At 36.0% G+C, this 13,528-nt stretch overlaps 1 protein-coding gene across 13 annotated transcripts in view; it reads left to right on the forward strand.

Annotated features, from left to right (window-relative positions):
* The window catches only part of EVI5 (ecotropic viral integration site 5), an 81,274-nt gene that overhangs the window by 57,768 nt on the left and 9,978 nt on the right, over nucleotides 1-13,528 (forward strand). For 12 of the 13 annotated variants that reach the window (XR_008468013.1, XM_054211450.1, XM_054211441.1 and 9 more), the window contains one exon: nucleotides 1,152-1,247. Coding sequence is in view for 12 of the 13 variants with exons in the window: in XM_054211450.1 (XP_054067425.1) it covers nucleotides 1,152-1,247 (96 nt within the window). In the remaining variant the exon portion in view is untranslated. Of the gene's footprint in view, nucleotides 1-1,151; nucleotides 1,248-5,711; nucleotides 5,731-13,528 lie in introns of those variants that run through there. The other variant, XM_054211448.1, reaches the window with a different exon arrangement.

The raw sequence follows: 13,528 nt of genomic DNA on the forward strand, positions 1-13,528 counted from the left end.
AGTTTGCAAATGACTTTGAACTTGCCTGTTGTTGACATTAACTGTTTGCTTTCTTCAAGTATAAGTAAAACTTCTGCAAAATGAGCTACAGGTATTAAAAACAGATATTCCCATTATATTAGTATTTCTGTAATACATTGGTTGTATATGACTTACAGTCAAGGTAAAGATTTATATAAAATCAAGGTGCTCTGTCCTCTAAATCTGGTGGCTGCTTCAGAAATTACTCAGCTGTGAAAAAAACAAACAAACAAAACCAAAACAAAAAAACCCAACACTGCTCTTGACTTACTAGTACCAAACTGAAGACGTGGGCTACCTTCTCCATCAAGGGTAGTTATTTATCTCAGATCTGCCAAATTATGTTCAGTCACACTAGGATTCCCTTTAGAGACAAGCTGAAAGTTAGTGTAGCAGGCGTTCAAGTGCAGATGACACCTTCTTGAGCATTTTGAAATTTAGGAGCTGCATTTGGTTGTGAGGGAAATCTCACGTTCCTCTTCATCTCTGGCTTTTTTTACTTGCCAGTTTTTCTCTGTACCTCTCACAGTATTGGTGCTAGGGGACATACCTCTCTTCACTTATGGTCTCTGGAACTTCCATACAATAAATATCACAATATTTTAGGTGTTACAGTTTCTTCTTTTTAGGGGAGGAAAAGCTTGTCATATGTACTGTTTCCCAGTGCATGTTCTACAATGCAAGGAAAACATCTTGTTTACTTGTCACTTGAAGACAAAGTGAAATTCCTTGTTACTAAATGAAAACTTTACATTGGTGAAAATAATGTATACTAAAATATGTTACATATATTTATAGTATTCTGTAGGGATGCTTTACTAAATTGCATATGCAACCTCATGTACATTGGATGCGAATTCCACCTGTGAAGCTTTGTTAATTTTTCGTGCTGCTGCACAGAATCCTGCCTGTATTATGGTTAGTATTGACCCAAGTATGAGAGGGTCAACTTGGTCTGAGCTACTGATGCCCCTAGATACCTGCTGTAACTTCAGTCAGATGAAAAGTGCTGGGTGGTGCCTGTAAATAGCTTCTGTTCACAACAAAAATATGCAGACACTTAAAATATTTTTTTTAATGTAGTATATCCATTAATAATTTGAGTAAGATTCTCTTTTTAACCAAAACAGAAAGAAGAAGGAAAAATTCAAGGGCAGCTTAATAAATCTGATTCTAACCAGTACATCAGAGAACTGAAAGATCAGATAGCTGAGCTGCATCATGAGGTAAGTGATAAAATATTACTGTCTTTGATCACTTACACCTTTTGTCCTATCTCTCATTTGCAGCAGGTTTTGTGTAGCTATTATGGCTTCAGTACCTGATTTTGCCAACATACGTTACTTTAAATGGATGCAATACAACTAACTCCTATACATTAATCTTGCCCTTATCCTGCGATGTAAGAGAACAAAAAATTACTTAGTTACATGATTTGATGTTAAATGAGATAAGCATTTCTTTTCCATCTTGTTTTTTCCTTAATTTTATGAGTTGATCATATTTCACTGTGGTGCATTTAATGCATTTGGAGCTGTGTGCATGAAAATAAGCCCCTTTATGTCTTTATTTGGTACTACTTTTAAGGCTATTTTAGTTAGAAACTAAACTGCATTTGTACAAGTCTAAGAGTCAGTGTGTAGATTTTTTTTTTTGCTTCTTGCCGCTGTGAGGATGAATTTTATGTGGCAGTATACTGAGATTGCTTAAAAAGAAAAAGGATGCTTGCTTAATATCAGTTAACAGATTTTTAAGTTTTAAACTGCCAAAACCTTCAACCTATGAAATTTCTGTCTTCAAACTTCCTTGGTCTAATAGTTGTAGTAACTTTCTGTTAGTTAAAAAGATAGAAGGTCCTGAAATCAAAATGGCTTATGTAACTTCTGTGCTCACTGGCTCATTTCAGTTCATCCTGCATTGTGAAGAAATATCTTTACCTAATACTACACTGTGTGCAAAATGCTCAGTCATCTTTGCATTGTACTCTGCTTCTGTTTCCATACACGTTCTAATACACAGCTCTGATAGCGTTGCTTAGAAGTGTAGTATCATAGAGCAATACAACCTAATTATTTGTTTGTTGACTTTTTGTTTTTGTTAAATAAACACATCCTTTATTTAAGCATAGGTAGTGTTTTCATAACAATCTTAGTGGATTAAACCTTCTAGGATCAATCTCTTGAGAGTTATTATAACATAGTGGAGGATCTTGGAATGCTGTCTACGCTATAGATTGAGGGTAGTCTCTAGGGCCAACAGTCCAGCACCTTTACCAATCATTAAGCTCACTTAAGTATAAAAATCAATAACCTGGCAATTCCCATTAGAGGACAATAACTAGCTTGCTTTGTTCCTTATGAGAAAGTAAGTGGCTTGTAGAATTCACATATTTTGCATTATGAATAAATAAGGCACTGTACTGACTTTTTCCTCTGCTGAGTGTAGGTTTAAAAGCTAAAAAAACACTGCTTTGGAGGAAAAATAGAATTACTGTTGGAAAGCTGTTGCATAATTTTCTCTATACAAGCATTTGTCATATGCCTGACTGAGCAACTCAGTTGTCATGAGGGCATGCAATTGTGCATGTGTTTAATGTATATAAGTGTATTTGAAAAGGTTTGACTGAAAATGAGGTTCGGTAGCTCACAGAACAATGATAATTCTGAGTAATACCAGTGATTCCTAACAGTTAAGTCTGGACAAATCTTTACTAGCATTTCAATTTCACTGAAAGAAAATATCAGCTAGGAAGATTCAACAACAGTAGAGTTTGTGTAATTCCACGTAGAAAAGCACTCCTCTTCCAGATGTGTGCTGCTTTGTAGGTTAATGTTTAATTTCTAAACTAGGTAAACACTATAGGAACAAAGTATCTCATTCTAGGATAGATAGAACCAGTAGGAATAAAGTCTGTATGTAGTAGATAAATTCTACCTTGGCAGCATTTCTGAATGATTCCTTACACAGAGTTTCTTAAATCCTTGATTGCTAATGACTTTTTTTCTCTTTATTGTTATGTATCTATATGTCTAGTTTTTAAATAAACTTTGGAGGTAAAGTAATACTTCATGCACAATCCTTTATTTTGAGCGTAACCCACTGGGCTGATTTTGAGATAATGTAAGGTTAAGTCTGAAATGTATGTACTATTTATAGGTAAGTTAGTGCTAATAAAAAAGTCTTGGATTAACATAGCTGTGAAGTAAAGAACTCTGCTTCCAGTGTTCCACGAAACAGCAAAATCTGAATAAAATGGCAACAGGCATAAATGTTTGCTCTCAACTGATAAATGTTAGGATTAATATACTTCAGTCAATACCAATTAAATAAACCAAATTTTTACATCTTCACTGAAGTGTCTTGTGTAGATCCATTAATGACCATGCTCTTTGCTTTTTGGCTAGCTGCTTTTTGAGTCAACTTCTGCAAAAGTTAAAAGAAACGTTACAATTTGCAAATTCATCTTCCTGAAGATAGTGTGCTGGTGTCTGTGACATGCTGACCACAACCTCCCAACTGGTTAACATGTAAAAGTCACTGGTAAAGGAACAGAGTTCTTGGTGTGACTGCATGGTTGCCATCTAGTAAATTGTAACTACAGAACTTTAAACTGGACTTCAATTAATGCAGAAGTTACAGTTTAAGGTAGGGGTGGGATGGGTGTGTGTGAAACACGATTAAATGTCTTTGCATGGCTATCAATGTTGATTCTGCTTATTGAACTTTTTTTTGGTCTCCAGTACTACTTTTTTACACAAGTTTACGTCAAAAGAATTGCAGGTTCACCATCTGAAGGATGGAACAAAATAATAAGTCAATCCTATACTGAATATAAGTAACTGCAAACTAAGTCCTTATTCTGGCCTTCTGATAAACACTATTTCATGTGTTTGGCCAGCAATCTGAATGCACGGGTTTCTGTATCAGTGGAACCTGGAGGAGCTAGATACTTTAATTCTATGGTGTGATATGATCCATCATATGGTGATGGTACCAAGATGTGGCAACAGCACAATCCCTCCTAATTGCAGAGTTCCAGTGAAAGATCTGTTCCGTCAGTGTTTGCAAGCCAGGCAAATAGCCAGGGACAGGGTAAACCAGGAACACCAGAGAACGCAAAGAGAGGTCACTGTTGCTGCTCGAGGTCTAAAACTGAATCCTTTCCACTAAAAGGCGGTTACTATGACACAGGCTGCTGCTGTGACACCTCTTGACTTTGTAGTGGAGGCAAGTTTGACACTCAGATTTCAGATACTTAGAACTATGCATATAACTTAAGATGATGAATTTTATTTTTAAGAAGTTTTGTTTGTACTTTTAAGAACTTCCAGCCAATAGCCCTTTGTTGTAATCTGAGTCCATTAATTAATTTTGATCTGCCTTTTCTGAGCTCAGATTTTGCATGCATCTTAGAAATGGTGCAGCTTGCAGCCTAAAGGATAAAATTCACCTGCTTTATTACTCATTTGGGAACAGTAATGTTACAGTCAGCCTTCAAATCATATTATAAGAAGGCTTATTCATAGTAAATCCAAGTTGTTGTGTTCCTGTTACTGAGTAAAACTGCATGTACTGGGAACCGGTAGTATGGCATCCAGAACTGAACCAATTGGGCACATTGCTATAAAATTACAAGGCAAATTACATAGAAAAAGATTATGCCTTTTTTCTTACCTTTCAAATGAAGTAAAATAACTATAAATGGAATTACTATACTGGATTTTTGGCCTGTTCTAATAAGATACCTGCCTGATTCCTCTAATACCTAACCAGTGGATTTCTGTAGTATGATAAGCTGAATTGTATATTGACTACTTCACAGTAGGTCTTAAACTTGTATTTTGATTAACACTTCAGGAGAGCAAACAGACAAAAGCTGGAGCTTTAAGAACATGGTGACAAGACTTGTGTTGTAGACTTCTGCTCTGTGCACACCATTTTAGATCTACTCGCATGCAGCTCTGTGCACAGACTTGAGTAGCAAAATATCACTTAAAATCAGAATATTTAACATAATTTACATTATTACGTAAAATGCTGAATTCATACTTAAATTCCTCAGTGCTAGCCATAACTTCACTCAGAGTTCACATACATCTAAATCAATTATTATTAACTTGCAGTTTTAACTTTAGTAAATATGTCAGTCATTTTTATGGTCATTCCCTAGAAAGTTAGACAGTTATCCTTTAATCTTTTACACAACCTATCAACATTTGAAGAACAGCTGGTGTGTAAAGAAGGGAGACTCAGACTGCAGTATTTCTAGTTAGCCAATAGCTAATCCTGTGATTGGCCTTATTGGCTGAGTTGCTTTATTGGGTGCAGAGTTGTTAGATGCTTATGGCTTTACTGTTGAAGTCTGAAACTAGTGTGAAAACCTGTAATTTTGAGGATTGTCACAGATTCAAACAGGAAGTCATGACGTAAACTTTCAGAGCTTTTAATATGCACTGGACCTAGGCACTCGCTTGCCTCTTCAGAAATATGTGTCCCATTACCATTTGTTCTTTTAATTAATTGAAATCTTTCCACCTATCTTTCTTCCGCCATTTTCCTTCCATTCTTAAAGCTATCTCTACCACATTCTTAACTTCTAGCTTAGTAGGAATTTAACCTAAAATGCTTTTCAGTTGTGCAGCCCCGACAGGCTGCAGCTTTTGTGCAGCAACTTCTGTTTCTCTTGTCAGTAGGTACACAAGCTTGGTTGTCCTGCGTCTGGCACGAGAGAAATAAGGTCTGGTGAGCACTGCACTCTGTCACTTGACCTTACAGTTAATGTACTTTAACTGCTGTAACATAAATGGCATGAGTGTACAGGCACTGCAAGATTTGTAGTGTGGGTTACATACCGCTCAGGCTGCACAAGGAGTGCTAGTACTTCATGGAAGTTGCCTTTGACTACACACTGAAGTGTGAAATGAAAGCAATTTTTGTGAAACATTTTTACTATTCAAGAGAGTATCCCGTGTCAGGAGATGGTCCTGAAGTAAAACAGTTATTGCATTTGGAAAAGAGTATGTAGAAGGTTTGGACTGTTACAGTTTTCCATTAAGTAAAGTTGAAGGTTTAAGAAAAACTGACTAAGATAAATCTTGAACTAGTTACTCATTTCAACATAAATCACATGCTGGGGAAAAAAGAAGGAGGTTCTTTGTAGCTTGCCACTCTTTACTTTTAATTCAAACTGAATGGAATTAAATGATTTATAAACTGCTAAGTTCTGCATTTCATGCACTACCCCACTGTACATGCAATCACTTTATATATATTACACAGTAGCTGTCTCTGCTTCCTGTTGGATGTTGCAAGGCTTGTATGTGTTACCTAGATTACAGGAGTGGTACAAAAGATTAGAATTGACATGCTTACCCACAAACTACACTGGCAGACCACAAGACACCTTTGGAGACAAAAGCAAGTGGTTTCTAGTCTTACAGACTTTGTGATTTAGGACTGAAGTGCTTAAGTTTAAATTGTATTTCAAATGAAACATCGTAAAGTTTGTCTTTGTTGTACTGGTAGCTGATTTTTGTGTCTCTTGGAATGCTTTAATGAGTTTGGTTTGCTGTTAAATTGCAGGTTCTTATGTATATTACTACAGCATTTCAAATGTAGGTTTGTTGTAATCTTGACAACTTTCATACTAAAAGCTAAATTCTGCCTAATATGCATTCAAGTCCACAAAAACAAGTAGCCTCCACAATTTGGGATTGCGGAGGGTTATTCCATAAGGCTATGATTCTACTGTGTATTGGCTGTCTGCATTAGGGGACGGCTTTATGATGGGGAGAAGCAACATGCAGAAACTTAGTGCTTCCTTCACTTAGCATGTATTTTTTCCTTAGAAAGCAGGAATATGGATGTTGAAGATAGCTCTTTAAAATCCATTTTTAACAATGCTTTCCTATACCTGAGGGATTCAGTAGTTCTCAGAGGTTAGTGATGTCTTTTTTTTTTAACTAATTATTTGGCGTTTTTGACATATACATTATTCCTTATAATTCTGGCACCTCTTGGTCTTGATCTGTATTCTTAGATTTAAAAAAAAATAATCCAGATATAAGAATGGACTCTAGAATCAAGGAGATTTGTGGAGGAGAGAAGGTGGTTTCTGGGAATTTGTCTGCAATTTTTGTCTTAGATTTGAGTAGAGCTTTCAAAAGATACTGTGATGTTTCTTTCCTATATCTCTTGCCATTCCCAGGAGATACAAAAAACTGACTGAATTAGGACTTGACTGAACTAATGCTAAATGCATAATAAACATAAAGTGACCAAGGAAGATAAATGAAGCAAAATAGAAACTTTTGAAATAAACAGACTTGTTTCTTTGTGCCTTTGCTTTTGCTTCTCGTACTGTTCTAACTGTTGTCTAGTCACCTTCAGCAGCCAGTGCAATTTGTGACCCTAAAAGAGGAGGATCACCTAATTCCTACTCACCTACTTCTTGGTGTCTAATAACATTAGTAAATTGAAATGGTTGTGGGGTTTTTTTATACAAAGAATTTTGAAAGGGGGGGAGTGGGATATAAAATATTCAAACTGTAAGTGGGATGAAGAAGTTTGTTCACGTCTCTTCCAGTGCAAGAATTAGAATCTTCAAATGAAACTGGAGGTATATTGAAAAAGCACTAGAGGATATGATTTTTGCAAATTTAAGAGATTAAATTCCTTTAGATCCAAAATTGTTCCACATACTAAAATCCATGTTAATACAGATTGGAAAAAATAACTGCCTAAATTCATGGGGGAAAAAAAACAACCCACAACCTGGAGATGCACAGATATCACACATATAGTTAAAAATGGGCTACTTGCTGGAGTTTGAGAACAACATTCTGGGAAAGTACAACTACATATTTGCCTATTGTTACATTCCTTCGCAGGCATTGACCAATGTCAGGGACAGAATACGAAGCTAGTTTTCTCCTAGCTATTCCTATGTAATGAGATATACTCTTAAATAATTACTTGAAATACTCTGAGAAGTAAGCAAGGATGAGACTGTTTGCTAACAAGATTGGTTTTGGTATTTGAATGAAAATAAAATCCTGATGTTAGTGTGGCACACTGTTTCAACCGATAGAAAACCCTCTGCAAACTGCCTATGTTAACAATATTTCAGCATGGCTGATGGAAAAGAACAAGATGACAGACGACTGGGGCATTATTATTCCACAGAAATAATTTTTGGAGGCTTTTAAAAGGCTATAATAGTAACTTTAAGTGAAATTATGGTGATTGAATTCTTATTGACAATGCAGAAGAGGGGATTTTTTTTTTAAGTCTCTCCCATTTTCAGTATCTGAAAACTTGATGGCTATTCAAAGAAGTAGTGGCCACTAGATTACAACTCTTCCATTCCCACATACATATAGTTTATCTAGGGGTGGACCTGATATTATGTTTTAAGAACCTAATGCAGTCAGTAAGATTCTGATATAGGTGTTATCTCACGGTCTGATCTTGCTCCTGGTGTACTAACATTTTAAGATTGGCTTAATGAGAAGAGATATAAAAGTTAGAGATTAAATACTATGCTTTTAAAAGATTTTGCTTGTGTAAATAAAATTCAAGACACTTTAAGTAATTACCTTGAGGATAAATAATGCATAAGTTATGACCAAAGGAGTAATTGATAATATGGTTGAATTAAAGATACATTTTTCAACCTAGGTTAGCTTTCTAGGCTTTCACTGCTGAAACTAAAACGGAGAAGGGAAAGTAAATTGTAGCCATCAAGTGTGAAGGATCAAAAAAAAAACCACAAACAACCCACCTATATAGGCCACATAATACAACGCCTAAATAAAATTCAGTGCACTATAGTATACAGGAGGAAAGTTTAAACCATGTTAACATTTCCTTTGGTCTTAAATACCATAAACTGGTTATGGTAGGTGAGCTGTGTTTAAAAGCTGTCAAATTATTTCCTCTTTTGTTTGTTTTTTTTTATTATTATTTAATAATCTTAAATCAGTACGGTACAGTGGGTGGTTCTGGTCCCCAGCAGAGTTTAGTCCAGGCTGTCCCCTGAGGAGATGAGGGAGTATCTTTACAAGCAGCTAAATGATGACTCTTGCATCAGACATAGATGAGCACAAAATGATGACCCTGCTTGTGGCCCACTGGATTAGCACAAGACAGATTGGCTGCTTCTAGCAGCATTCCTCACTCCTCTTTCTCTCACAATTATAGCATCTGGGCATGATAGTTGGTTACAGGCAGGAAGCGTTATTCCATTCCTCTGTTAATTTTGTTACTAGGCTTCCTCTGAGTCAAATTTAATGCTTACCAAATCAAATGTCCTCTTATATGAAACACCACTAGACTACATTCACAAGCAGGGTAAATAACTGAGCTGTTGTCCACCTATTTGGTTTGGATGTGCCTGTGCTGTGTTGCAGTCAAGACTGCAGTGTGGGCACATCTTTAAGTAACTTTTAAAGCTATGAATGAGTTGTACGTAGCTTTGCTGCATAATGAAGATAGGCAAATTAACTGGGGAAATTGAATTCTATTTAAAGTTCAACCTACTATAACTTTTTTCAAAGTTCTCCTCAGAAGACATATTTATAGGGTGACGCCTAGCAGCGGATCAGATAATATGGGCAAATGAGAATGAAAGAAGATCAGATTTATCAACATTTAGATATCTTGGAAACAAACAGGTAACGTTTCTTTCATCAGAACTAAGGAGAGAACAGCAAGTCCAAAAAGACCTAGTACTCTTCCTGTAAAATTTATAATTAGGTATGATGTTCTTCCACTCAATCACTTGCCAACTTATTTTTCCCTCTTTCTTCTGGAAGGAGTGCACTATTTGCTTTCTGTGTAGCATAGGCAGATGTATATTTGTCTCTGGGCAATTGTCATTTTACTTACTTGCTGTCATAAAACCAACTAATCTTTGTGGGATTTATTTAAATCAATTTTTACATTGGTCTCACTTCATAGTTATCACTAAAACTGTAATGTTTGTTAAAGGTATTGTATTAACTCTTGCAAAGCACTTGTTTCTCAATACTGACTAGAATCACATTAACGCCTTCTAATAATTTTACTAGACAAATGCTTTCAAAATATGCGGTGCTCTATAAATGTTTTCTTACTTGATAAGAAGTGTTGTCCCTGAAAGGAAATATGTTAGCCCTCAGATTTACAAAGTAAGTATTTCAACTTGTGGTGGAAGTTTATAGCACAATAAATCATGTGCTTTTCTTTTACCGTATCTTGCAAGCACAGTTGGACAAGAGACCATCAGATTTTTCCCTCCCCACAAGTAAAGTTCTTGCAAGGCTGCTGGACAGCTAAAAATGTAGTTGCTTTACTAGTACGTGTCAAAGGTACAGAGCCTCTGTGCTGCCAGAGCCTGATTTAAGTGGTTGTGGTCAGTCTGAGGAACCTGTGATGTGATAAGATAGCGTTTGTGAGGTCATGTGGTTTGCAAACACCCAATCTAATGTAGCAGCTTTTGTCTACAACAGGGTAGTTAAATATATACTGTATGCTTTAGAAAAGTGAATTGCTTTATTCCTTTAATTCAGCTTGTCCTTGAGAGTCAAGAGATGTTCTACTGGCTTTAATACCAAGATTGTTAGAGAAGTGTGAGGCTGAACAGATTGGGAGTCTTAATTCTCCAATAACTTTCTCCAGTTTAGTTACCCTGCCCTTAATAAAACAACTAAGTTTAGAAACTGGCTTAACTAAGCAATCAACAGGCAGAAGCATTATTGCACAGTGGAATCACAGTATATTTTATGAACATCAGTTGTTCAATTCAATTAAATTTGAATGGGTGTTGATACTGTAATTAACACAGACAATACTACACTTGCCCAAAAAGGTACAATTGATTCCATAATGATGATACTCCATTCCACAAGTCTTTGGCCACAAACTCCATCTTTGCATCAGGTAAGGTCGATTCCTCTCCCTTCCCCCCAGTAACACCACCATCAACAAAATATCTTCCGTCTCTCTTCAGAATGAAGGAAACCTCTAAATGTGAACAGTCTAACCAGGACAGTGATGTAGTCTGGCCTCAAACGGAATAGATATGACTTTGTTCATTTTGATGAGGGCAACAGTTTTAGGTATGAATCTTAACTGTTTCACTGCCACGACTGACAGATTAGATTCAGTGATAAAAATAAATGAAGATTGGTGATTGTTCTCTTTACAAACACTCCCTGCCCCCCCCTTTTTTTTTCCTAACTATCCTACTGCATCAAAGCTCCAGATCTGTCTTGCTGAGCAATATACTAGTTCTTGATTGCAGCACTGGATTAATATAGCTAGCTGTACTTAACTATACTAAGTCCCTGTTTAGAGTTTGTCTGGATTGCCAAAGCAAGTAATCTGATTATAGATAAAGTTATTTCATTATCGTGGCAATAATGCTCTTCTCATGAGTGTTGAAGCTGCATGACCTGTCTGCTGTACTCATTAGAGCTATCTCAGGGTCTATCCTATGTTTCTGCCTATAAGTCAAGTTTTGGGAATTGAAAAGTTGGAGGGATTGAGGTTCTACTGGTTTGAATTTATCCGAGTAGTTGTTCCTTGCAAAAAAATTTTGTGTAGATGGCACCTGTGTATGGTTGCTGTATGAGAAAAAAGCTCAGAAGAGGAATGCTACCTAATATGCTTCTAATATGTCTCTGTAAATTTATCTGAATATAAGCAGGGCAAACAGTGGAGATGTAGTGGAAACCCCTCCTAAAATTCTTTTATCACTCTCAGAATGGCAGCTAGCACAGATGGAAGTAATTTCTGCAATCAGAGGCAAAAATAAATGTTACTTAGTCCATTTAAAAATGCTGAGTTTAACTCCTGCTTTAAAAGGACAGAGTAGAAGTGCAAAATGATCATTTCCTGTAACTGTTGCCCTTAATGGGTTTTTTCAGTCTCTGTATCAGCCAGTACATTCTAGTTAATGCTTAAGGTTTCAGTAACTTCTGTATTTATAGATGCATGCTCTAGGGAGAAGGAGCATGGAGATTTAGGTAATTCTTGGACATAGTAATTGTACTACATTCAGTGTGATCATGCTGCTGTTTTAAAATATTTTTGTTGCCATGTCCTCACTCCAAATGAACACTTTCATTAGAACTTCTTGTAGGGAGAGTTTCTGGGAACTACCCTTCCATCTACCAACTAGCTATTTATAGAAACTTCTCAGGGCTAAGTCAGCTCAGAACTTTTTTTTGGAATTGCATACAATCTCACAAGGACAAACTTCTCAGATCTTTGAAAAATTCCCTTAATAGATAAAATCTGACTTAGTTACCAAAGACTGATTTCTTTTGAAAATAGTTTAAAAGTTGTGTACTTCCTTAACACTGTTGCTATTTCAATTGCATATTTGATACAGAACTTCAAAGTTTAATTTGATTACATGACACTAGATCAAAACCAGATTCTTTAACCATATAGTTCAGTGATCAAAAAGTCATGACCTCCCATTGATCGCTTTATTGGTTTCCTGTTCTGATTCACTGGAAACCTTCTGGTCTGAACACTTGTTGCTAGTTTTAGTCTTTGTCACGTTTACAATACAGCAGACTCATCTATGGCAAAACTGATATACAACATACATTTAACATCATATTTCCTTTTGGCTCAAGTGCTCTTTAACTGATAATGTTGAAAAGACACTTTTTATAAAAACTTAGGTCAGGAAATGTAACAATAAATTCAGAGCAATATGAAATAAATAGCAGGACAGCTATTTCATAGATTTCATCCATACAAAGCAGAGGTAATTTTCTTTAGGAAACTATTTTATAATTTATATTCTTTAGAAATACTGTTTTACAGGAACAATTGAACTTGCACTGTTCTAGAATCATTAACTCTTATCAGGGTTTGTTGATGATTGTGCAGGTTTCCTGTTATAGTCATGCTAAAACTCAGTCCCAAATAAATGGCCAAACATCCTCAGGTGGATTCCAGACAGTCTTGAGTATGCTGCAGTGCAGCTTGGCTCTTCCTACAGGGACTGGCTAACAACTTCATTTCAAAGGTCATTGCTAGACCCTAGAAACCAGTATTTTGTTTATCTGACTGAAACTTCTGCTGGGTGAAAATTTTTAGATGAGGAAATGAATTTCCACATTTAAAGGATATCAAAGACAAAACTGTATCTTAGGCGGAAAAAAACGCCTCCATGATAAATGAAATGTTTAATAGTGATTTATTAACTACTAAGCAAAGGAAGCAATTTTGCAAACAGATCTTGAAATGCTCTCGGTGCATGTTATTTGTAAGCATGATCAAGACATTTCCTGCTTTCTTAAGTCACAGTACCAGCATATTTCAGTTTGCTTGACTTTGCTTAACTAGTGAAATTTGTTAAATTAGACTCTGATTAGTATCTTGAGTACTACCTTACAAACATCACTTTTGGGGGTGGGAGGTAAGGCAAAAGCAAAGACAAGTCATAAAGCTATGTAATGGTGATTCCAATCTGCTAAACTACAAATTCATGTTAAGCCCCCACCCT

The sequence above is a fragment of the Rissa tridactyla genome, chromosome 8 (genome assembly GCF_028500815.1).
Source record: "Rissa tridactyla isolate bRisTri1 chromosome 8, bRisTri1.patW.cur.20221130, whole genome shotgun sequence".
Lineage (NCBI taxonomy): Eukaryota > Metazoa > Chordata > Aves > Charadriiformes > Laridae > Rissa > Rissa tridactyla.